The sequence below is a fragment of the Salvelinus alpinus genome, chromosome 29 (assembly GCF_045679555.1).
Source record: "Salvelinus alpinus chromosome 29, SLU_Salpinus.1, whole genome shotgun sequence".
NCBI lineage: Eukaryota > Metazoa > Chordata > Actinopteri > Salmoniformes > Salmonidae > Salvelinus > Salvelinus alpinus.
In genome coordinates, this window is record NC_092114.1 from 36,615,526 (window position 1) to 36,643,049 (window position 27,524).

At 43.8% G+C, this 27,524-nt stretch overlaps 1 protein-coding gene across 1 annotated transcript; it reads right to left on the reverse strand.

Annotated features, from left to right (window-relative positions):
- Positions 1 to 25,881, reverse strand: LOC139558625 (synaptotagmin-11-like). The gene is made up of 5 exons (XM_071373871.1): positions 25,490 to 25,881; positions 10,444 to 11,177; positions 9,876 to 10,103; positions 781 to 901; positions 1 to 681 (listed from the first exon to the last, which is right to left on the reverse strand). The coding sequence occupies exons 1-5, from the start codon at positions 25,521 to 25,523 to the stop codon at positions 371 to 373; spliced, it is 1,428 nt and encodes a 475-aa protein (XP_071229972.1). The 5' UTR covers positions 25,524 to 25,881; the 3' UTR covers positions 1 to 370.
- Positions 25,882 to 27,524: the final 1,643 nt, after the last annotated feature.

The following is a 27,524-nucleotide window of genomic DNA, read 5'->3' on the forward strand; positions in this document are numbered from 1 at the left end:
TATATATATATATATATATTATTATATATATATATATATATTATTATTATTCAGATTTTGGTTTTGAAATCTTCAATCAAGTCTTTTGTCGTCAGTGATTCCTGAAAGTCTGGTCAGATTTTTCTCAGCCACCGTGGTTGCGGGAATTTTTCATAGAAGTGAGTGGTCCAACCATACATGTCCATGCTGGGTGGGGTTCCGGTGGTCTGGTTGGGTCTCTTTACTTCAGGCGGGAAGGGTATATTTCATTCTTTAATTTTCTAAGAGAATAGGTTTGAAATAGTAGTGGCGGTGGGGATTTTTCGACAGAATATCCACTCTGAGAAATTGCACGATTTTTGAACATTTTCGGGTATTTTTCTGAGCCGTCCTAATACTCGCCCAGGTTGTGCCACTTGGCAATCTGCCGGCGGGGGTTGTCGCAGACCTCTCTCCAGTGGGTGACCCCAGTGTGCATGAGGCTCTGGCCGCCCAGCACCAGGCGGCCCACCACCTCGTTCTTGGTGGTACGGTCGAAGTCGACCACCAGGAACTCCACGGAGACGTCGGCCAGTAGCTCGGCGGGCACGTCGTAGATGAATGACTCGTTAAAAACGGGGTTGAGGGTGCACTTCTTCACGTGCGTCTTCTTCTTGGCAATGCGCTTGCAGCCGTAGAACACGTTCACCTTCACATAGGGGTCTGTGAGGGATGGATAGAGGGGAAAGTGGGTGAGATGTGTGTGTGTGTGTGTGTGTGTTTGTTTGTTTGTTTGTGTGTTTGTGTGTGCGTAGTACTTACTGCCTGATAGGCCAGTGATGTCCATCTTGGGCAGGTGTTTGGCCTTCAGCACCACCACATTGAGCCTGTGAGTGACAGGCTGGTAGGACAGAGACACCAGCAGCTCCCCACGGCTCACACACTGCAGAGAGAGCACAGGGTTAGAATGTAGATGCACACACACAGCGTGGAGAACACAGTTAGAACACACACAGACACATACAGTGCCATCAGAAAGTATTCACACCCCTTGACCTTTTCCACATTTTGCAGTGTTACAAAGAGGGATCAGAATGGATTTAATTTCCATATCAACTATTTACACAAAATACTCTTAATGTCAAAGTGGAAGAAAAATTCAAAAAACATTTTGACAAATAATTGAAAATAAAACACTAATATATCAATTAGATAAGTATTCAACCCCCTGAGTCAATACATGTTAGAATCACCTACGGCAGTGATTACAGCTGTGAGTCTTTATTGGTAAGTCTCTAAGAGCTTTGCACACTTGGATTGTACAATATTTGCCCAATCTTTAAAAAAAATCTTCAAGCGAATAGGTTTGAGAGAATATTTTTCTGAGCCGTCAAGTTGGTTCTTGATTTTTGCTAGACAGCCATTTTCAAGTCTTGCCATAGATTTAAGCCAATTAAAGTCAAAACTTAAGAACACTCAGGAACATTCAATGACATCTTGGTAAGCAAATCCACTTTGTGTTTTAGGTAATTGTACTGCTGAAAGGTGATTTTTGTCTCCCAGTATCTGTTGGAAAGCAGACTGAACCAAGTTTTCCTCTATGATTTTGCCTGTGCATAGCACAGTGCTTCTGTTTATTTTTACCCTAAAAAAAACTCCCTAGTCCTTGCCGATGACAAGCATACCCATAACATGATGCAGCCACCAACATGCTTGAAAATATTACTTTAGTACCTTATTGCAAACAGGATGCACGTTTTGGAATATTTTTATTCTGTAGAGGCTTCCTTCTTTTCACTCTGTCATTTACAGTTGAAGTCAGAAGTTTACATACACTTAGGTTGGAGTCATTAAAACTCGTTTTTCAACCACTCCACAAATTTCTTGTTAACAAACTATAGTTTTGTCAAGTCGGTTAGGACATCTACTTTGTGCATGACACAAGTCATTTTTCCAACAATTGTTTACAGACAGATTATTTCACTTAATCACAATTCCAGTGGGTCAGAAGTTTACATACACTAAGTTGACTGTGTCTTTAAACAGCTTGGAAAATTCCAGAAAATGATGTCATGGATTTAGAAGCTTCTGATAGGCTAATTGACATCAATTGAGTCAATTGGAGGTGTACTTGTGGATGTATTTCAAGGCCTACCTTCAAACTCAGTGCCTCTTTGCTTGACATCATGGGAAAATCAAAAGAAATCAGCCAAGACCTCAGAAAATAAATTGGAGACCTCCACAAGTCTGGCTCATCCTTGGGAGCAATTTCCAAACGCCTGAAGGTACCGCGTTCATCTGTACAAACAATAGTACGCAAGTATAAACACCATGGGACCACGCAGCCATCATACCGCTCAGGAAGGAGACGCGTTCTGTCTCCTAGAGATGAACGTACTTTGGTGCGAAAAGTGTAAATCAATCCCAGAATAACAGCAAAGGACCTTGTGAAGATGCTGGAGGAAACAGGTACAAAAGTATCTACATCCACTGTAAAATGAGTCCTATATCGACATAACCTGAAAGGCCGCTCAGCAAGGAAGAAGCCACTGCTCCAAAACCGCCATAAAAAAAGCCAGACTACAGTTTGCAACTGCACATGGGGACAAAGATCACACTTTTTGGAGAAATGTCCTCTGGTCTGATGAAACAAAAATAGAACTGTTTGGCCATAATGACCATCGTTATGTTCGGAGGAAAAAGGGGGGCTTGCAAGCCCGAAGAACACCATCCCAACCGTGAAGCACGGGGGTAGCAGCATCATGTTGTGGGGGTGCTTTTCTGCAGGAGGGACTGGTGCACTTCACAAAATAGATGGCATCATGAGGTAGGAAAATTATGTGGATATATTGCAGCAACATCTCAAGACATCAGTCAGGAAGTTGAAGCTTGGTTGCAAATGGGTCTTCCAAATGGACGATGACCCCAAGCATACTTCCAAAGTTGTGGTAAAATGGCTTAAGGACAACAAAGTCAAGGTATTGGAGTGGCCATCACAAAGCCCTGACCTCAATCCCATAGAACATTTGTGGTCAGAACTGAAAAAGCGTGTGTGAGCAAGGAGGCCTACAAACCTGACTCAGTTACACCAGCTCTGTCAGGAGGAATGGGCCAAAATTCACCCAATTTATTGTGGGAAGCTTGTGGAAGGCTACCCGAAATGTTTGACCCAAGTTAAACAATTTAAAGGCAATGCTACCAAATACTAATTTAGTGTATGTAAACTTCTGACCCACTGGGAATGTGATGAAATAAATAAAAGCTGAAATAAATCATTCTCTCTACTATTATTCTGACATTTCACATTCTTAAAATAAAGTGGTGATACTAACTGACCTAAGACAGGGAATTTTTATGTCAGGAATTAAATGTCAGGAATTGTGAAAAACTGAGTTTAAATGTATTTGGCTAAGGTGTATGTAAACTTCCGACTTCAACTGTATGTTAGTATTGTGGAGTAACTTCAATGTTGTTGACCAATCTTCAGTTATCTCCCATCACAGCCATTAAACTCTGTAACTGACCTTACAGATAATTGTATGTGTACAGAGATGGGTTAGTCATTTAAAAAGGTTGAACACCATTATTGCACACAGAGTAAGTCCATGCAACTTATTATGTGACTTGTTAAGCACATTTTTACTCCTGAACCTATATAGATTTGCCATAACAAAAGGGTTAAATACTTATTGAATCAGGACATTTCATTTGTTATTAATTTATAAACATTTCTAAAAACACAACTTCACTGTGATGTGGTATGTGTGTAGATCAGTGACACAATCTCAATTTAATCAATTTTAAATTCAGGCTGGAACACAAAATGTGGAAAAAGGCAAGGGGTGTGAATACTTTCTGAAGGCACTGTACATTACACACATATATACACACAAAGTACCCATAAAGTAGACACATACACACAAAACCTGCCTTGCACAAGAATATGGCAGACAAACCTCCATAACCCACCCATCCACCTACACTTCCGGTATGCACACAATTCATACATAATGACAGTCAAACTAATATACAGTACCAGCCAAAAGTTTGAACACACCTACTCATTCAAGGGTTTTTCTTTATTTAATTTTTTTTTTTACATTCTAGAATAAATGTGAAGACATCAAAAATTTGAAATGACACATGGAATCATGTAGTAATCAAAAAAGTGTTAAACAAATCCTAATATATGTTATATTTGAGATTCTGCAAAGTAGCCACCCTTTCTTTGCCTTGATGACAGCTTTGCACACACTTGGCATTCTCTCAAACAGCTTCATGAGGTAGTCACCTGGAATGCATTTCAATTAACAGGTTTGCCTTCTTAAAAGTTAATTTGTGGAATTTCTTTCCTTCAAATCAAAGTTTATTTGTCACGTGCGCCAAATACAACAGACCTTACAGTGAAATGCTTACTTACAGGCTCTAACCAATAGTGCAAAAAAGGTATTAGGTGAACAATAGGTAGGTAAAGAAATTAAACAACAATAAAAAGACAGGCTATATACAGTAGCGAGGCTATAAAATTAGCGAGGCTACATACAGACACCGGTTAGTCAGGTTGAGTGAGGTAGTATGTACATGTAGATATGGTTAAAGTGACTATGCCTATATGATGAACAGAGAGTAGCAGTAGCGTAAAAGAGGGGTTGGCGGGTGGTGGGTGTGACACAATGCAGATAGCCCGGTTAGCCAATGTGCGGGAGCACTGGTCGGTCGGCCCAATTGAGATAGGATGTACATGAATGTATAGTTAAAGTGCATATATATATATGCATATATGATAAACAGAGAGTAGCAGCAGCGTAAAAAGAGGGGTGGGGACAATGCAAATTATCCGGGTAGCCATTTGATTACCTGTTCAGGAGTCTTATGGCTTGGGGGTAAAAACTGTTGAGAAGCCTTTTTGTCCTAGACTTTGCACTCCGGTACCGCTTGCCATGCGGTAGTTGAGAGAACAGTCTATGACTGGGGTGGCTGGGGTCTTTGACAACTTTTAGGGCCTTCCTCTGACACCACCTGGTGTAGAGGTCGTGGATGGCAGGCAGCTTAGCCCCAGTGATGTACTGGGCCGTACGCACTACCCTCTGTAGTGCCTTGTGGTCAGAGGCCGAGCAATTGCCGTACCAGGCAGTGATGCAACCAATCAGGATGCTCTCGATGTTGCAGCTGTAGAAGCTTTTGAGGATCTCAGGACCCATGCCAAATCTTTTTAGTTTCCTGAGGGGGAATAGGCTTTCCGTCCCACTCTTTTTAACTGCTTTCATATGTCTCGCTCTCTTTCTCAGAGCGTGAATTCCTATACTACGTCTAGGTGTCACCATGGCAACGTGCTGTGGGAGGCGGCCCAAGGCTGAGCTTGAACTTAGAACGGAGAAATAGAGAATTACCGAGGCCGAGACGTGTGTCTGTGTGTAATGTGTGTGCGTGCGTGTGCTCGTAAATCTGCTACCATCTGCATACAAAGTATGACGGACATAGATAGCCTCCTAATTGTCTCCAATACAGTGTATCGGTAGCTTTTTCATTAGTGAGCAGGACTTAATGCCACACTTCATTTAGAATCACCACTAGTGGCAGGGGAGCTCTGCTCTACAAAAAAACACATAAAAATAGTCTGAAACTACTGGTCTGTACACAACCATTTGTAGTGTACAATAGCTCAGTTCCCTAACATTTTAATCTTTTTGACTATATTCTAAAGTACTCATGTAGTAAATGGTGCATTTCATACTTAAAAGGACCTTTTTGAATACATAAATGAACATGCCAAAGACTCACTGCAGTGTGAGATGCAGAAATTACCCATCATGTTTGGCATCGTTTAGTTCCCTGACATTTTAATCTAAAGTACAAGTAAATGGTGCAGTTTTTTTTCTTCATGGATGGTTCTTGCTGCAAAGCACAGTCATAACAGCGCTAGGAGCTAATGCCGCCATATAAACCAATGTGACATTTTGGGCGGCTTGTGCTGAATGGGAGTTTTGAAGCGTTTAAGCGCTACTGTAGAATGATGGAGAATCACAATGGCCATGCTCAAAATATAAATGTTATGTTCTAAACGGATAATAGCTATTATGAACCACTGCTAAGTGTGTGAGCTACTTCTGTCGTAATGAGTGTGACGTCTTTACTGCCCCCCAATTCAATCATTTAAGCTTTCCCCTCCACTTAAGTTCCCCCACAGATAAAAGTTTAATGGACGTCTCCTCTGGACTTATGGTCCCCCCCCCCCCCCCCCCCCCACACACAGTGCCATCTCACGTTCTCTCCGTCCAAAAAACCCCCTCTCTCTCATTCATCCCCTACTACCGGATCATCCATCAATCTCGTGTAATCACTTTTTTTCTCTTCATCTAGTCAGTGCTATTGCTCTCTTTCTCCTCTTTCACTCCATCAGCAGATACCTAGGTCTCCTCTTTTTCATTTACTCAAACTAATCTCTCTCCCTCTCCTATTTATGTCTTGTTCCTTCTCTCCCTCTCTCTGGAAGATCGATTCCATCCTGTCTCTAAACCCCTTAAGGTTGCACTAAAATAGGAGGGAATTCAATTTAGATAAGAGATAAGGAGGAGAGCGAGAGATGAGGGGGTAGAGAACAAAGAGGAAGAGAAAGGAAGACGAGACAGAGGGAAAAAAGGGAAATAGAGGGACAAAGGGAGAGGAGATGGTGGAAGTATGCACTTATAAACCTCCACATGAGGGAGAGGGGTGTGAAATAGTGTGACTGCATGGAGATGAAATGTGTACAGTACCAGTCAAAATTTTGGACACACCTACTCATTCAAGGGTTTCTTTATTTTTACTATTTTCAACATTGTAGAATAATAGTGAAAACTATGAAATAAAACAGAATCATGCAGTAACCAAAAAATGTGTTTTATATTTGAGATTATTTAAAATAGCCACCTTTTGCCTTGATGACAGCTTTGCACACTCTTGGCATTCTCTCAACCAGCTTCACCTGGAATGCTTTTCTTTTGGAATGCTTTTGGAATGCTTTTCTTGTTCCCACATGCTGAGCCGGTTGCTTTTCCTTTGCTCTGCGGTCCAACTCATCACAAACCATCTCTATTGGGTTGAGGTCAGGTGATTGTCGAGGCCAGGTCATCTGATGCAGCACTCCATCACTCTCCTTCTTGGTCAAATAGCCCTTACACAGCCTGGAGGTGTGTTGGGTCATTGCCATGTTGAAAAACAAATGATAGTGGGACTAAGTGCAAACCAGATGGGATGTCGTATCGCTGCAGAATGTTGTGGTAGCCATGCTGGTTAAGTGTGCCTTGAATTTTAAATAAATCACAGACTGTGTCACCCACATAGCACCCCCACACCATCACACCTCCTCCTCCATGCTTCACAGTGGGAACCACACATGCGGAGATCATCCGTTCACCTATTCTGCGTCTCACAAAAACACGGCGGTTGGAACCAAAAATATAAAATTTGGACTCATCAGACCAAAGGACAGATTTCCACCGTTCTAATGTCCATTGCTCGTGTTTCTTGGCCCAAGCAAGTCTCTTCTTCTTATTGGTGTCCTTTAGTAGTGGTTTCTTTGCAGCAATTTGACCATGAAGGCCTGATTCACGCAGTCTCCTCTGAACAGTTGATGTTGATGTGTCTGTTACTTGAACTCTGAACCATTTATTTGGGCCGAATATCTGAGGCTGGTAACTCTAATGAACTTATCCTCTGCAGCAGAGGTAACTCTGGTTCTTCCTTTCCTGTGGCGGTCTTCATGAGAGCCAGTTTCATCATAATGCTTGATGGTTTTTGCGGCTGCACTTGAAGAAACGTTCAAAGTTCGTGCCATTTTCTGGATTGACTGACCTTCGTGTCTTAAAGTAATGCTTATTTGCTTATTTGAGCTGTTCTTGCCATAATATGGACTTGGTCTTTTACTAAATAGGGCTATCTGCTGTATACCACCCCAACCTTGTCACAACACATCTAATTGACTCAAACGCAGTAAGGAAAGAAATTCCACAAATGTAGTTTTAACAAGGCACACCTATTAACTGAAATGCATTCCAGGTGAAAACCTCATTAAGCTAGTTGAGAGATGCCAAGAGTGTACAAAGCTGTCATCAAGGCAAAGGGTGGCTACTTTGAAGAATCTCAAATATAAAATATATTTTGTTTAATGCTTTTTTGGTTACTACATGATTTCCTATGTGTTATTTCATAGTTTTGATTGATTCACTATTGTTGTACAATGTAGAAAATAGTACAAATAATGGAGGAAGATATTATGCATGTGTATACATATATGTACTGTCTCGCTTGACAGGCTTACAGTGGCACTGGGAATGATACTTATGCCTGTAATGTGTTTACACGCGTGTGTGCATGACTATGTGAGTGCATGTGCGTGTCTGCTGTCTTCGAAGAGTAGCTGTGTGTACTGCATGAGTTCTAGAGATGATATCAATATGTTTTAATGTCTCTGTGGGAACGTAATGGTGTGTAGCTTATTTACGGTCTGTCCTAACAGCCATATGGTCTAATCAGTGCAGACTTTGTACAGGGTCTCTCTCTCTCTGTGTGTGTGAGTCTGGCTGTGTGCAGTATGCATTCAGTGCAGGTTTCTTTATATTTATCTTTTTTTCAGTGCAGATTGTGTTGGGCGGAGGTCTTTCTCATATAGTGCAGGCCTCTCTCTCTCGGTCTCTCCCTCCTTCTCTCTGTGTGTGTGTTATGGGTGGGGCCCTTTCTTGTCAATTGGAGTAGCCTCCCCCCTCTATTTCTCTTTCCATCACCCTCTCTCTCCATTTCCCTCTCTCTCCTCTTTCTATACCACCACTCTCTTCTCTCTCACACCCCTCCCTTCCTGTGTCTGTCCGCCCCCCCTCCTCTCTTCTGTCTTTCTGCTCTCCCTCTATCCCACCCTCACTCTGCTCTCTTACCCCCCCCCCCCCCCTCTCCCTCCCTCCCTCTGCCTTATATGGATCATGTGTAATGATGTGGGGAAGAGGCTTTTGTTTCCGGTGCTGACTATGATGGATGTCTTCCTACAGTCAGAGATAACACCAGTCTCTCTCCACTTTTATGGGCCTAATGGGCCTCCAATCAATACACACACACACAAACAGACCAGCCTCCCAGATATGTTTCAGCTGCATGTGTGTGGAGTGTTTGGGAATGCATGCGTGTGTGACAATGATTAAATGAGAGAAAGATTGGTTGTTTGCAATAATACATATGCAATAGCCAAAAAGCAAACAAGCCAGGATTGATTATTATATTATTTATACCATTTCAAATTTCAATCTGTAGACATTTATTTATCACCCTTCTGCCAACCCTGTGCTAGAAGCCAGTTATGATTAGTCAGTCTCTTCTCTCTCCATCTTTCTTTCTCTCTCTCCCCTCGCTCTCCTTATCCCTCCCCCTTCACCTCTAGTGTTGCTGGCCATAAAAGCCCCGTAACTGCTCCACCTATCCATCCTAACCTCCTCTCTCTCCTTCCTCCCATTCCCCCTTTCTCCATCCTCACCTTTCCAACTCCTCCCTCTATCCTCAAATTCTGTCTACTCATCTCTCTATGAATTGCTATCTTTTACCACACCCCTTCCCTCCCTCCCTTTCATCCTCTTTCCCCTCTCTTCATCTGTCCTTCATTCTAGAGTATATTTCATCATCTATCCTCCATCCCTCACCTTTATTCCTCTGAAATGTATTTTTAATTAAAATAAAAATCCCCCTCCATCATCCAGTTTCCCCTCTCTCTCACACTCCTTTTCTCAATTCCTCATTCCCTTCTCTAACCAGGATGGGTCTATTGTCAGGCCATTATTGTAAAAGAGAAGGAATGTGTTCTTAATAACCTACCTAAATAAAGGTAATAAATCAAGGTAATGCCTTCTCTCTTCCCTCCATCCATTCCTCCCCCCCGCCCCCTCCCTATCCCTCACCTGGATGTGTCTCTTGCTGATCTGTTGGGTGATGTGGACTCGTCCCGTGCTGGGGTCCACCCCTGCCAGGGGTACCGCCGCCTCCCCGATGACATCATCACGGGCAAAGCGGTCAAAGCTAAGCACCAGGAAGTGCAGCGTGAGGTCAGGCAGTGCGCTGTAGGCCACGCCGTAGAACGTAAACGTCTCGTCAAACACTGGCTCCAGGGTCTTCCTCAGAACGCGGGTCTGCAGAGCAATCGCTTTTATTTCAGTCTGGTTGCTATTGTGACAGTAGCACTTAAACAGTTACAGTAACACTAACACTATCTTTTACAATAAAAAAATAACAGGGATAATGCAGGGGTCTTCAAACTTTTCTTGCCTCATGTTTGCACCATAAAGAAAAAATATGGCGTCATCTTATTTTGATCTAAATATGTAATAATAATAATTCAATAATAACAGTATTAGCCTAATTGGGACCACAACCCCAAATACCTAAACCCTCAACAAAGCAAATCAAAGAAAACAGTGGAAAGGAACAACCCTGTAGGTAGGAAGAAACCTCCAGAGGAACCAGACTCACCTTGACCCGATGCTTCTTTTCTGGCAGTATGGTCATCTTCACGTAGGGGTCCGAGCTACCCGCCTGCTCGTCCACGGCGGGCAGACCCTGGGCGCCAACAATGGTCACCACCAGCGCCTTCTTGGGGAAGTTGTAGTCCACGACCAGGCTGAGGGTACCTAGGGCAGCGGGCGGCATGGTGTTTCCCTCCCCCTGGCACGGGGTAAAGGGCGAGGCTATCTTGCTGGCGTCACAGCTACTGCTACTGCTGTTACCCCTGGAGCTGCTCTCCAGGCAGCAGTAGTCGGAGCGGATGGGCAGTGCCTGCTCTAACCTAGGCTGTCCAGCAGGGGGCAGTAGGTGGCTCATCTGCAGGTTGGTGGAGCTGTTGAGCAGGCCCGTTTCTGGGTCGACGTCTACTAGCATCACCCTTCCTCCTCCCCCTCTTCCTCGCTCACCATTACGACCCCACTCGACGCCGGATCCGCCGCCATTTCGCGAGGAGCCAGGGCGTCGACTCACACGGACTATCTTCTTGTTACTAAGTGTCTCCGGGTAGATGCTGATTCCCTTGAGCATGTGGATGAACTTGTAGGGCGGATCCACGGCCTGGTCGCAGGGTCCTGATTGGAGCTTGTAGCTGCCCGTCATCTGGCGGTAGCGACGCTGGCAGCAGGTCCAGAGGAAGACGGCCACCGTGACTGAGACCACCAGGACCCCTGCGCCCAGGAAGCCCGCCAGCACCGGGGACACGTCTGAGAAGGGGGCGGAAGAGAAAGAGGGACAGGGAGAGAACAGAGAAAGGTTATTCATGTTCATGATCTTATCATTTCCTTTCCGTCGTTATAGACCCTGTTTCTTCAACACTGATGGGTTGAAAGTCTTATTAAAACAGGAAGATCTGAACTTTTTAAAAGCTGCCTAAAACAAACAAATGAAGAACACGTGAGATATGAAACACAAGGTAGGATACCATCAAAAAGCATCACTCTCTGCCTAAAGTAAGAACATGAAAGGCTGTCAAAAGATGTGCTAAAAAGCAGGAAAAACAGGTTCAAAACACAAACAAACCTTGTTAAATGGATGGAATTGATAAATGTGGTAGGATCAAAGTACTTCAGTTTGTCCTTGTTCATGTTTCTTGGGGCCTTGCCACATACAGTCAGATGAGGAAGTTGAAGTTGCTGTAATCCTACTGCAACGACTTATAATATGTTTTACACCATGTTTACCAGGCGCATTTTGGAAAACACACAACTCCACTGACCTCAGTTTGGACTGAGAGTGACCCAGTTTAACAAGTGACTGACAGCTGACTGACACCAGCCTGGATCTAAGCCTTGGCTGGCACTTTATTTGACAGTACACATTTAACTGGTATTTACCTTGAATAGTGGTGCCAAATAAAGTGCTACCTAGGTTTGAGGTGTGGCTATGAACGTGAGGAGGAAGTGAGGTTCGTCAAAGACAGAGAGAGAGGGAGACCTTTTTGGAAAACATCATTTTAAGAGATGGAGAGATAAGAGCAACAAACGTGTGATTGAACACTTTATATTTTGAGGAGCGAGAGAAACCAGTCAGGGAATGCTTCACTGTGTAGCATGTCACTACAGGGTATTACTATAGGAACAAATCTGAATAAAGTCTTCCATTACTATGGTCATGTTCAGTATAATTTGATATAAAAGTAATTCTGCACTCGGCTTGCTCTTACCTCTGTTGGGAAAATTGCTGCATTATATTGTTGTGCTGATTTGTTTGTTGGTGTAGTCTAATAAAAAGAAAATAATTGCAAGGAGAAAAGAGTATGTTGAACTATATGAGGTAGAGTGCAGAGTATTCTTTACTGTTTGACTGTCCAATCATGTTCAATATGGATGTTTGTGGCTATGTAAGCAACAAACATGAAAAAACTAATTGTAGTAGAAATAGGTACCTCAACTCAACCCTGTTGTCTTGACAGCCATTTTGATGATACGAAACACGACTGTATTGGTCACAACATCTATGGCGACAAGATGGCACCGGAGAACAAGGCTGACGTTTTACGTATTCCGAACCAATTGTGTTTTTTCGTTCGTTTCTTTGCGTTGTTTGTAACTTATTTTTTTACTGATTTTTGTACATAATGTTGCTGCTACCATCTCTTATGACTGAAAATAACTTCTGAGCTAAGATCTCACCACGGACCGGCAGAATCCTTTTTTTCCTTTAACGAGTCCGACGAGCCCGACGTGAATGAAATCCCACTATGCCCTCCGACGAACCATCAAACAGGCAAAACGTCAATACAGTACTAAGATCGAATCATACTACACCGGCTCTGACGCTCATCGGATGTGGCAGGGCTTACAAACTATTACAGACTACAAAGGGATGCACAGCCGAGTGCTGCCCAGTGACACGAGTCTACCAGACGAGCTAAACTACTTCTATGCTCGCTTCGAGGCAAATAAAACTGAAACATGCATGAGAGCACCAGCTGTTCTGGAAGACTGTGTGATCACACTCTCACCAGCATGCGCTGACCAACTGGCAAGTGTCTTCACTGACATTTTCAAACCTCTCCCTGTCTGAGTCTGTAATACCAACATGTTTTAAGCAGACCACCATAGTCCCTGGTCCAAGAACACTAAGGTAACCTACCTAAATGACTTGACTACCGACCCGTAGCACTCACGTCTTTAGCCATGAAGTGCTTTGAAAGGCTGGTCAAGGCTCACATCAACACCATTATTCCAGAAACCCTAGACCCACTACAATTTGCATACCGCCCTAACAGATCCACAGATGATGCAATCTCTATTGCACTCCACACTGCCCTTTCCCACCTGGACAAAAGGAACACCTATTTGAGAATTGCTATTAATTGACTACAGCTCAGCGGTCAACACCATAGTGCCTTCAAAGCTCATCAATAAGCTAAGGACCCTGGGACTAAACACCTCCCTCTACAACTGGATCCAGGACTTCCTGACAGGTCGCCCCCAGGTGGTAAGGGTAGGAGACAACACATCCGCCACGCTGATCCCCAACATAGGGGCCCGTCAGGGGTGCGTGCTCAGTCCCCTCCTGTACTCCCTGTTCACTCATGACTGCACGGCCAGACACGACTCCAACACCATCATTAAGTTTGCCGATGACACAATCACCGACAACGATGAGACAGCCGATAGGGAGGAGGTCAGAGACCTGGCCGTGTGGTGCCAGGACAACAACCTCTCCCTCAACGTGATCAAGACAAAAAAGATGCTTGTGGACTACAGGAAAAAGAGGACAGGGCACGTCCCCATTCTCATCGATGGGGCTGTAGTGTAGCAGGTTGAGAGCTTCAAGTTCCTTGGTGTCCACATCACCAACAAACTAACATGGTCCAAGCACACCAAGACAGTCGTGAAGAGGGCACGACAAAACCTATTCCCCCTCAGGAGACTGAAAATATTTGGCATGGGTCCTCAGATGTTCTCTCTGCTACCGCACGGCAAGTGGTACCGGAGCACCATGTCTAGGTCCAAGAGGCTTCTAAACAGCTTCTACCCCCAAGTCATAAGACTCCTGAACATCTAATCAAATTGCCACCCAGACTATTTTCAATGCCCCCCCTCTTAAACCACTGCTACTGTTATTATCTATGCAGAGTCACTTTAATAACTCTACCTACATGTACATATTACCTCAACTGTATATAGTCCTCAACCCCTGTATATAGTCTCGCTATTGTTATTTTACTGCTGCTCTTTAATTACTTGTTACTTTTATTTCTTATTCTTATTTGTATTTTATTTTTATACTGTAGTGTTGGTTAGGGGCTCGTAAGTAAGCATTTCACTGTAAGGTCTACACCTGTTGTATTCGGCGCATGTGACTCATAAAATTAGATTTGATTTCATTCAAAACCCCACTTTGTAAGTTATCTATTAGAATGCGACAATAATTTGTGTCGTTCTGGCTTGGACAAGGCTTACTTACAGTCTCTTTAGTACTGACTCGTTCTCTGAGTAACCTCAGGGAGATAGCCTCTTCACCAGCCCTGTGGCCACACACACACACACTCAAACCATAGTTAGTGTTGTAATGAGTCCAAATACTAACCTGTGACAGCTCTACCTTGTTAGAACTGAACTTCAGTAAAGGCTGAAATGTCAAAAGTTTAAAAAAAACAAGCCTATAATATTTTTTGACAGACTTGCTTAGAACTATCATTGGCCTAAACTTTTAAAAGCAATTTAGCCTGCACATATGGGTACTCTTATGCCCAAGTAAGTGCTGTCAGCCATCTGCTGATGGTGTAGGTAGATTAAGGTTTGGTGTTGCTGGTCACATTTTCTCAGGGACTGATTGACAGAGGCACAATGTCTATCTTTGAGTAAAGCAGTGGGTTCTCTGTCTTGTTGCTAATGTTTAAACTATGTCTGTAATGTTACTTTCGTATGTATGTTTACTACCATGAAAACTTGGGTTTCCTTCGCCCTCTCCTTCAATTTAAACCATTTTATTCAAATTAAGCCATTTTCCCCAATAATATTCTGTCTTTCCTTCACTGTCCTCTCCCTCTTTCTCTCTCTCATATGGGTGGCCCTGGCAACAGCGGGGGCCCCTCTCCCGTCGAGCTGGTCGGTCGGAGCTGTTTGGAATTCCGAGTTCACCCCGGAGCGGATGAGAACAGGATGTGTGTTCCACCGTCTCCACACATAATCAGACTCCAGAAGCCACCGAGAGAGTTGGGGTGGGAGGGGTGTTTACTCACACACTGGCACACACACACACACACACACACACACTAAGAAACACGGAGCCTGGTATACAGTGTGAGAGTGTTTTCCAGTTAATGGACACCTGTTACTGTCATGTACGGTAATGTGGTGAGGGATGGAAGCCTCTGAGAAAGCTTGTGTGTGTGTGGTCAGGGGTGTGAAGAGTGTAGTATTCAGCACGCATCATGCTGTCTTGCTCCATTAGGGGTGGGACAGGGACCCGGGGCGTATGTAAGGTTCTGCATACAAACCATCAGAGCATTCTATAGAGCAGGGATCTCCAGCACTACTGACTCTGCAGGCTATCACTCCAGTCCTGCAATAACACACCTGATTTAGCCAATCATTGTCCAGACTGTAGAGATCATGAATGTGTGGATTGCGTGTGCATTGCGTGCTTGTGTGCGGTTGACAGACACTGCTGTACGGCTGCACTGATCACAGCTATAATGAGGCCTCAAGAGCCTCATTATTTCTCCTTTTCTCCTGCGAGTTCTATGTAAAACAACTCAGCAGCAAGGAAAATTGGTAGGTGAACTACACTATAAACACTTAACACAGTGAATGTTCATGCGCTTACAACAAAAAAACACTCACATGCTGCATTCACAAAAAGCCACTGATGCAAATGCATAAACTAAATAAATAAAAGCCCTGAATTATGCATGCCGTTGTCATGGAAGTTAATTTAGTTTTTTTGTGTAAACGGACCAATTTGCTCACTAATAGGTTTAAAGGGACTATATTACAGTGTTTGTAATAGTTGTTTGTGACTGTTCACTTGTTTACAGTAAGGGCAATCATTTTATATGGTAAGCGCCATTCTGACTTCTGTATGGAGTCAAGTCAGCCTCTATATCTCACTGACCTCTCCTTGAGTCTATGAATGAATACAGATACTGATGAATACAGATGAATGTCAATGTCTCATTCAACATGATGTGTCTTCCTAACAATGGTATCAACAAACTTGGAAATTCAAGTGAAGTGCAGCTCAGATTTATGCGTGTCATATGGGGATGTCTGCCAACTGAAGAGATTCTGCCCACCAGAGTTGTGTTCAATAGGACACACGGAAAACAAAAATCTGTGTTCATGTTGGGCAAGTTGTTCATGTTGGGCAAGATTTGATTTGATTTGAAGTTCTGGCAGCATCTCCCAGTTTCAAAATGTTTCAGGACGTTTTCTCCCTACTGAACACGACCCCTGTGTCATGTAAAAGGCGGCGGTATAGGCCTAAAACTGAAACCAGAAGCCACACCCACCAATGGACATCCTAATGATTCAGATTCACAACTGCAATCTGCAAAGCCACCTTCTTTGGATAAAATCTGTGACTGAGGCCCAAAATCAACCTCAGTGGTCAGGAATAACTACGCATAGTCACATTTGCTTAAGGTTACCTAACTCTGTTATAGAGCAAAGATGACAGAGGCCCCAGCTATCAACTACAATAATTCTGCAAGAGATTTTCTTTTGGAAGAAAATGATAGTACCATTTTAAGTCCTCTTCCTTTACTATCAAAAACCAACAGGTTTCAGCATAGCAGCCTTCATTAGCCTTCATGCACCTTGGCTGAAATTAGTAGCCTGGTAAAACCAGACTGAACACAGCTCTTACCATTGGAAACAGTGAGTGCAGCATTCAGTCTGGTTTGACCAGGCTAGAACTGGACTGGATGACCCCAGATGCTTGAAGTTGCAGCCAGCCACACCCCGGGCCACCAGTAAACTGCATGTGCAGGGATTTAGCTTTCGTGTTAGCGGCCAATATTCATATCCAGCAGTGAAGTCAGCTGGAGGGGCTTAGCAACAGTGCTGGAGGCAAAAATTGGGTCAGGGTTAGCAGGCACTTGTCCAGCTGTGTGACAGACAGGAGGATTTTAACAGCTTGACAAGCCAGACAGAAAAACTAATATGGCCATGAAATGAAGGTTACAAAGAGAATCGGGGTAGAATTCAAAGGTAACAGGAAGAGAGAGGGAAATGGGCAGGAGAGAAAGGGGAGAAGAAATGGTGAATGAAAGAGAGAGTCAGGAAATGCGGTATGAATGAGTGGTGACGTTGGCTGCCAACGAAGAGACAACCAGTGAGACAAAGGATCCATAGCTCGGGCCCAGACGGAGAGTCGAGAGCAAGCGTGCCAGACAAACAGACTTTTTGGGACATTTCTGAAGAGTGACAGTCACTTCCATCACTTCCACTTCCTTGGGAATTCAGAACAGCAGACACTTGTCTGCGTACCGCAGGGCATACCTCACGGCTAAACCATTTAGTCATTTTGTTATCGTCATTAAAATCAGTTACTGGCATCTAGTTCTGCTTTCCTTTTCTCTTTCTCCTTTTCCCCCCCGAGGCAATGTTTTACCTTTTCCCACCCTCGATTTCTTCATCTCTCTCTTCCTCTCATCCACTCACTGTATCTCCATAGTGTCTACAGTAGCTGCCCACACCCACTCACTCCCCCTCCAGACAAAGACTCGACCACCCCCCCCTACTCCATTGATCATTGTGACCCCAGTGGGGCATTTTTTGGAGAGTCTTTAAAGCACAGCTGAGAAGCTCTCGTTGCCTAGAGACATCCGCTGAGAGACAGACACAGAGTAGGAGAGAGAGACCAAAAAGGTCAAGGTCTAAATTAAATTAAACCTTGAGTGAGTTCATATCTCGATAGCAATACTGAAGGCGAAATCCAGGATTTCAAAAGGAACACAATGCGTGAAAGAACAAGTGTGTGTACACGTGTCTGTGCATACGCAAGAGGCGTCCATTATTAATAGACTGCAGTAAATTGTTAATCACGAGCAATGATTCTATTGTCTGATTCATACGCGAGGAGGCGAGCGGGGAAGTGTGGGACTGTGGAGGAATACGGTAAGGCAGAAAGAGGAGGATGAGGGTATGATGGAGAGAGGAGCGTTGGGGAGTTACAGAAGAGAGGAGGAAATGAGGAGTGTATTATTAAGGATGTGTGTGACGTCTGGGCCTAGATTACCAGAAGAGTAGTAAATGTAACCAGCAGTCTATACTCTGAATTCACTCATTCTAACCCCTAAATTAAAGGATACGTAGCATAAACATAACCACATGTAACATATGGGTTTGAATTAGTATACGCATCAAGAGCCCCAATGCAAAAGTTACAACTCACTTTTCACTTGTTGGAGTTATTACATACTGTATTACCGATCAGAATTCCGAAGAATGTTGAAGTCATGTCGGAAAACGTTTTTATTAAGGGGTGCAATGTAATATGGAGAACCCGGTAAACCAGCCTATTCCCTATAATGTAAACTTAAACAGAAATAACCTCAAATGTATAACTTCAAATTAATCCAAATCATTTGCACTCATGACTACTGGTTTCAAATACATTTTCAGCCAACTTACAAGCAAATAAACTCAGCAGAAAAAGAAACATCCCTTTTTCAGGACCCTGTCTTTCAGAGATAATTCGTAAAAATCCAAATAACTTCACAGATATTGATAGCAAAGGGTTTAAACACTATTCCCCTGCTTGTTCAATGAACCATAAACAATTATTGAACATGCACCTGTGGAACGGTCATTAAGACACTAACAGCTTACAGACAGTAGGCAATTAAGGTCACAGTTATGAAAACTTAGGAGACTAAAAAGGCCTTTCTACTGACTCTGAAAAACACCAAAAGAAAGATGCCCAGGGTCCCTGCTCATCTGTTTGAACGTGCCTTAGGCATGCTGCAAAGAGGCATAAGGACTGCAGATGTGGTCAGGGCAATAAATTGCAATGTCCGTACTGTGAGACGCCTAAGACAGCGCTACAGGGAGACAGGACGTGCAGACCACATGTAACAACACCTGCACAGGATCGGTACATCCGAACATCACACCTGCGGGACAGGTACAGGATGGCAACAACAACTGCCCGAGTTACACCAGGAACGCACAATCCATCCATCAGTGCTCAGACTGTCCGCAAGAGGCTGAGAGAGGCTGGACTGAGGGCTTGTAGGCCTGTTGTAAGGCAGGTCCTCACCAGACATCACCGGCAACAATGTCGCCTATGGGCACAAACCCACCGTCGCTGGACCAGACAGGACTGGCAAAAAGTGCTCTTCACTGACGAGTCGCGGTTTTGTCTCACCAGAGGCCTGTACTCTGGAGCGGGATCCATTTGGAGGTGGAGGGTCCGTCATGGTCTGGGGCGGTGTGTCACAGCATCATCGGACTGAGCTTGTTGTCATTGCAGGCAATCTCAATGCTGTGCGTTACAGGGAAGACATCCTCCTCCCTCATGTGGTACCCTTCCTGCTGGCTCATCCTGATATAACCCTCCAGCATGACAATGCCACCAGCCATACTGCTCGTTCTGTGTGTGATTTCCTGTAAGACAGGAATGTCAGTGTTCTGCCATGGCCAGCGAAGAGCCCGGATCTCAATCCCATTGAGCACATCTGGGACCTGTTGGATCGGAGGGTGAGGGCTAGGGCCATTCCCCACAGAAATGTCTGGGAACTTGCAGGTGCCTTGGTGGAAGAGTGGGGGAACATCTCACAGCAAGAACTGGCAAATCTGGTGCAGTCCATGAGGAGGAGATGCACTGCAGTACTTAATGCAGCTGGTGGCCACACCAGATACTGACTGTTACTTTTGATTTTGACCCCCCCTTTGTTCAGGGACACATTATTCAATTTCTGTTAGTCACATGTCTGTGGAATTTATTCAGTTCATGTCTCAGTTGTTGAATCTTGTTATGTTCATACAAATATTTACACATGTTTAGTTTGCTGAAAATAAACGCAGTTGAAAGTGAGAGGACATTTATTTTTTTGCTGAGTTTACTTTATGAATGCATTGTCACAAATCAACTTGCAAGGTTGCTAGCCAACTAGCCTGCTAATATTAGCTTTACCAGCCTGCTAAAGTTACCTTAGCACTGAATCAGTCAGCCATTTTAAAATTTTTGTCATTTAGCGGACGCTCTTATCCAGAGCGACTTACAGAAGCAATTAGGGTTAAGTGCTCTTAAACGCTCTTAACCGCTAGGCTACCTGCAAAATAGATAGCTTAGTGCTTGCGTGCTATCTGGATTCTGAGGTGGGAAAAAATACAAAACTCCCGTAGTCTACTTAACAGAGAACATGCCAAAAGTTGACAAAACAAAAAGGAGAACAGACGAGGTACTACACCATTAGTGCAAGCAGGTATGATTTTCGCTTTCGTTGAGCCCACAGAAATAAAGCACCAGAGCCTGCCGTGCTAAAGGGTTCCCACTAGATAACACAGCCACAAAGACTGACTAGCATGAGGTGTGGCTAACGTTAGCCAGCTTGAGCTAGCTAGCACAAAAGTAGATCCTCCATATGACGTTCAGGGTACTTTAGAAGTTATCCGGAAATAAGTCAATAAATATGTAACAACTAGGGTTGCTAAATTCCTGGAACTTTCAATAAATTCCCTTGTTTTCCAGAAATCGTGGTTGGGGGATTCCGGGATTTTCTGCTTATTCTCTCCTGATTCTTCTAGAAATCTCCAACCGGGATTTCGGGAAAACCAGGGAATTTATTGAAAGTTCCCCGAATTTTGCAACTCTAGTAATAACCCAAAAACGTTACTATGTTTGTACTTATAGGTAACCAGGTCGTGACTACAACTAAGTTACTAAGTCTTTGACCACACTGTGTTGTTACATTGGTGAGTAAAAACTCATGTTTCCTACCCTTTAAGTGGTAAACCATCCCGTTCAGGAGTGACCGCTGACTTCCTGAAAGGTGACGTCAAGGTGCATGGAAACATTACATTCTGAAGTACCTCCGCTACAGAGTCATGTGTCTCAAGAATTTTTCAAATAACCCAAACACTCATATAAATGTTCTTGTAAGCAATCTATTTTCCCTCTTACATGTACAACATATGTCACACAGTAAGACATTAACAAAGACGAAACATCTGTAAACATCCATCTCCCCTACTGCCATCAACACGCCGAGGTAAATCACTGCTGCTCAGCTTCACAGGACTAAGCTAAAAGACTATCTAAACCACCTTTCACACAACGTTAGCTTTCTCGTGTGTGTTTCTTCATCTTGAAATCTCGGTGAACATGAGTAATACAGACAGACATCTTGTCCCGAGGTGGATTGTGCTGTATTTCACCACTGGGTGAGAAAGGGGCTTGTCACTATGGCATTAAATCACAAGCGCTGTTCCGGCTAGGCCGGACACACTGCAGAGAGAAGGTACAGAGAGAGATGGAGGGAGGGAGAGGAAGAGAGGTGAGGAGGGTAGGGTAGGACTGTGTGTCACTGTCAGCTCACCCCTTCATCCAGGCTAGTCTGCCTCAGTAAGACATGTACCCCCGAAGAGACAAAGAAAGGCAATAACATAAGGGAACTGTGCTCCCGAGTGGCGCAGCGGTCTAACATGCTGACCACACCGCTCGCAACTTTACACATACGTGCTAGTCAATCATTGCACCCACACTGCTCGCTCGCTAAGTCTGCGTGGGCAGGCGCCACAATAGAAATTGGTTCTATTTGTGACGCTCAATGCGCTGCAAGTCCGTCCTCTCCCATCTCCTTATTGGTTTTTAAGAGCATGTGCCATCTCCTCATTGGTGTTTAGGAGCATATATCCACGTGGGTGATTGAAAGATGAACTGACGTCTACACTCCAGTCGGTTGTAGTAATGCACCGTAAAGTTGGTTGCTAACCGCCATATAAAGTCCAAAAAAGAAAAAGAAGCCTGAGGAAGGAGGAGATGACAAGAGAAAGGAATTCGGTTTACCGTTTTATCTGTGGGTTAATTGTCGGTGTAGAGGACCTTGTGAATTTCAGGTAAAATAACAACCCAATGTTTATATCCCAGGACAAAACCAAGCGAGCTAGCTAAATTGCCATAAATGTTTAATGCTGTTCGTTCGACCAGTCCCCAAATTAATAGAATTGGTTTAGAGTTTGTTTTGATATTTCAACCTGCATGTCATGATCGTGTCTGGTGTGGGGTTACAAAATCAACATGCACACGATGGCGCATGCACGCATCTGGTTTGGTCAGCATGTAAGGCACTGCATCTCAGTGCCAGAGGCGTCACTAGAGACCCTGGTTCAATCTCGGGCTATATCACAACCGGCCGTGATCGGGAGTCCTATAGGGCACAATTGGCCCAGCATCGTCCGTGTAAGGGGAGAGTTTGGCCGGGGTAGGCCGTCATTGTAAATAAGAATTTGTTCTTAACTGACTTGCCTAGTTAAATAATGGTTAAATTTAAAAAATGTAATGCCAAATAAGTACACCAATAAGAATTTGAGATTCTTCAAAGTAGCCACCCTTTGCTTTGATGACAGCTTTGCACACTCTTGGCATTCTCTCAACCAGCTTAATGAGGTAGTCACCTGGAATGCATTTTAATTATCATGTGTGCCTTATTAAAAGATCATTTTGTGGAATTTATTTCCTTCTTAATGCATTTGAGCCAATCAGTTGTGTTGTGACAAGGTAGGGGTGGTATACAGAAGATAGACCTATTTGGTAAAATACCAAGTCCATATTATGGCAAGAACAGCACAAACAAGCAAAGAGAAATGACAGCCCATCATTACTTTAAGACAAGAAGGTCAGTCAATCCGTGCAGTTGAAAAAACCATCAAGCGCTATGATGAAACTGGCTCTCACGAGGACCGCCACAGGAAAGGAAGACCCATAGTTACCTCTACTGCAGAGGATAAGTTCATTAGAGTTACCAGCCTCAGAAACCGGCAATTAACTGCACCTCAGATTGCACCTCAAAGAGTTCAAGTAACAGACACATCTCAACATCAAATGTTCAGAGGAGACTGCGTGAATCAGGCCTTCATGGTCGAATTGCTGCAAAGAAACCACTACTAAAGGAAACCAATAAGAAGAAGAGACTTGCTTGGGCCAATAAATACAAGCAATGGACATTACCCTGGTGGAAATCTGTCCTTTGGTCTGATGAGTCCAAATTGATATTTTTGGTTCCAACCGCCGTGTCTTTGTAAGACGCAGAGTAGGTGAACGGATGGATGATCTCCGCATGTGTGGTTCCCATCGTGAAGCATGGAGGAAGAGGTGCGACGGTGTGGGGGTGCTTTGCTGGTGACACTGCCAGTGATTTATTTAGAATTCAAGGCACACTTAACCAGCATGGCTACCACAGCCTTCTGCAGTGATATGCCATCCCATCTGGTTTTCGCTTAGTGGGACTATAATTTTTATTCAACACGGCAATGACCCAACACACCTCCAGGCTGTGTAAGAGCTATTTGACCAAGAAGGAGAGTGATGGAGTGCTGCATCAGATGACCTGGCCTCCACAATCACCCGACCTCAATCCAATTGAGATGGTTTGGGATGAGTTAGCCCGCAGAGTGAAGGAAAAGCAGCCAACAAGTGCTCAGTATATGTGGGAACTCCTTCAAGACTGCCGTTGGAAAAGCATTCCAGGTGAAGCTGGTTGAGAGAGTACCAAGAGTGTACAAAGCTGTCATCAACACAAAGGCTGGCTACTTTAAATAATCTGAAATATAAAATATATTTTGATTTGTTTTACACTTTTTTGGTTAATACATGATTCCATATGTGTTATTTCATAGTTTTGATTTCTTCACTATTATTCTACAATGTAGAAAATAGTAAAAATATAGAAAAAAACTTGAATGAGTAGGTGTGTCCAAACTTTTGACTGGTACTGTGTGTGTGTGTGTGTGTGTAGCTATCTGTTAAGGAGAGGAATTATGCTAATATGAATTTAACAATGCAGATAAATTGATAATGAAGAGAAGATATAACAGAGAGTCCTTTTGTTGGTGTAATTAGACCCCACGCACTCTCACTGAGGAGCTGCTCCAACACTCCAGACACAAACAAACAACATTAGCACCTCTACCCTTCACTGCACACACAAAACAATCTCTACAGGAGGTCATTTATTTTCAAAGACTATTCGGTTTGGAAAAGAGGAGGAGAGTTTGAATGTTTCTTACTGATTTTGTCAATGTGATGTCTCATCCTGTCCTGTTAGTTGTCTGCACTGGTTGTTGTGTAATCGATTGTTGAGTAATTGCAGGTGTAAACCATATATTTATACAGTAAGCTAAATATATGCATGTGACTGGGTGTAGCTAGTTTTGAAATCTTTGTCCACTCATTCTCTAAATAATGACATATTCTGCCCAGAGTTAAGCCCCATCGTTTATGCGTTAACTCTGACACGGGAGCATGGTGCACTAGGCTATTGGCAAAACATCCATCAATGCTTCCCACCATCCCATGGTGACTTAACTAGATTACAATGAGCACGCAAATTGATTGCCCAGCGAGTGAGGTTTTTGGGCAGACGTGAGAGACCACCATCCACCCTGCCCAAATGTTCTGTTACGCTATGGACAAAGGGCCCAGTTCAGCAATTCGGATAGATGTTCTTTAAAATAATAGAAGAGCGGGCAGTCGTGCACAGTTGATGCCAAGCCTCAAGAATAGATTGAACGTCATCATCCTCTCTAACCCACACACACAGTCAAAAGCCATTCGAGAAGGATGGAGAAGTGCCGTCCAAACGGGTCTCACCCTTAACAATAAACCTGTACCGCGCACGACATTAACCAGAAGTCAATATATATTTGTTTATATATAAATGTCAAAAGGCACATTTTCATTCAGTCCATATCCCCTGCCAACATTCCTCCTACAATACAAAATATGACGACGCAATAGTGGCTACTGCCGGAAACTAACGCACGCATGACCATACATTTTCATTTATAGGCCTATTTGTAATCCCAACAAATTAAACATAGACACCAGGCCTATGCTCAGTTTTAAAATGATTAGAATCGTTGACACTGTTGAGGCCTTGATAGGTCTGTGTTCTCCCCTCTGAACATTGTTGATTAAAAAAATACATGCACCCTAAATCCACATAGTTTAAAGAGGCTTCCCATATTCTAGGGTGCTTTTTGATGTCTTCCTGCTATTGGTTTAAAGCTACTGTATTTAATTATCAGAATAACATCCACTGTAGGAGATAAGACTCACAAGGGGGACTCAACAATGTAGGCAACACGTCACTCGTGTCGTATTAAATGTTAAATCGACGTGTGCTATTTAATTTCAAACATGAAATGAATTGAATATAGTACAAAACAACGAGACTAAACAACGAATGTAGCCCCTGGCCAGCCTTGTTAGGCCAACGAGACACCACTTAGAATCTGAGCACCTGAGAAACACTCATTTTTTTCGGTTAGCCTAAAACAGCTGTCTGGCATGTTATTTATCATGAGGAAAAACATTTAATAATATGTCTTACCATATGCTGGTCTTAAATTGGTTATCTCAGCCATTTTGTGGTTCAAAAGGCTGTTGTCCCCCAAAAATAAAAAATAACAACAAATTAAACTCGCAGGCTTCTAATTTATTTCCATGAATGATATTGTCCCTGCGCTTTTTCTTTTGGTCAGTAGGCTATATCAGCCGGGCGAGGAGGCGACGAAGTTTAACCGTCGTATTTTCCTCAGTCCGAAATTATTGTTGTGATTCAGTGGCTTCTCAAGGATGCTCTCGCTATTGCGCTTCCTTCAGCACACTCCTGTCTCGAGCTCAAGTCGGGTGCGGTTGCTGAGCAAGACGCAACAACCAGCCTTGAGGACCCCCCTGACAACGGTGAGTTTAAGGGAGAATTTTCTTGATTCCTCGCATGCTCTCTTCTCGCCTCTTTAACAAAACTCATTGGATGAGAAGGTCAGAGGGGCGGGACCTCTGACCTTCTCATCCAATGGGTTTTGTTAAAGAGGCGAAAATATAGGATTTAAGGAATCAAGGAAACTCAAATGAGATTCTCCCTTGGAAATGTCTGGTAGTGAGATCCAATCATATCACCCTTCGCTACCAGGAAGTTACCGATAATTGCCCCTCACCAACCAACCAGAGACAGCAACCCTACCAAGAATTTGCGAATGAGAACAAAGCAGTGGTATTGGCCAATGGGGATAGGGATAGGGCTAGGGCAGGACACAGAAAAGGAGCATCTGTCCTATAACTTTTTTTTGGACTAGTGAAATACAACTTTTTCACAGCATAGTAACCAACTTGGAAAAAATTAATTGATAAGTTGATGTACTTTTATTTTTAACCCCTACAGATGTCGGATCTTAACTTGATTACTATTTTGCCACTGAGAATTGTCCTGTTGCGTCAGGAAATTCAAATGAGCCTCATGATTAGTTGACTACAGCTCAGCGTTCAACACCATAGTGCCCACGAAGCTCATCACTAAGCTAAGGACCCTGGGACTAAACAACTCCCTCTGCAACTGGATCCTGGACTTCCTAACAGGCCACCCCCAGGTGGTAAGTGTTGGCAACAACACATCTGCCACGCTGATCCTCAACCCTGGGGCCCTTCAGGGATGTGTACTTAGTCCCCTCCTGTACTCCCTGTTCACCCACGACTGCGTGGCCAAACACGACTCCAACACCATCATTAAGTTTGCTGACGACACAACAGTGGTAGGCCTGATCACCGACAACGATGAGACAGCCTATAGGAAGGAGGTCAGAGAACTGGCAGTGTGGTGCCAGGACAACAACCTCTCCCTCAATGTGAGTAAGACAAAGGAGCTGATCATGGACTACAGAAAAAGGCGGGTCGAACAGGCCCCCATTAACATCAACGGGGCTGTAGTGGAGCGGGTCGAGAGTTTCAAGTTCCTTGGTGTCCACATCATCAACGGTCTATCATGGTCCAAACACACCAAGACAGTTGTGAAGAGGGCACAACAAAACCTTTTCCCCCCCAGGAGACTGAAAAGATTTGGCATATGTCCCCAGATCCTCAAAAAGTTCAACAGCTACACCATCGAGAGCATCCTTACCGGTTGCATCACTGCCTGGTATGACAACTGCTCGGCATCTGACCGTACAGTAAGGCGCTACGGAGGGTAGTGCGTACGGCCCAGTACATCACTGTGGCCAAGCTTCCTGCAATCCAGGACCTATATAATAGGCGGTGTCAGAGGAAAGCCCATAAAATTGTCAGAGACTCCAGTCACCTAAGTCATAGCCTTTTCTCTGCTACCGCACGACAAGCGGTACCAGAGCGCCAAGTCTAGGACCAAAAGGCTCCTTAACAGCTTCTACCCCCAAGCCATAAGACTGCTGAACAACTAATCAAATGGCCACCGGACTACTATTACATTGACCCCCCTCCATTTGTTTTGTACACTGCTGCTACTCGCTGTTTATTATCTATGCATAGTCACTTCACCCCTACCTACATGTACATATTACCTCTAACATGTACCCCCGCACACTGACTCGGTACCGGTACCCCCTGTATATAGCCTC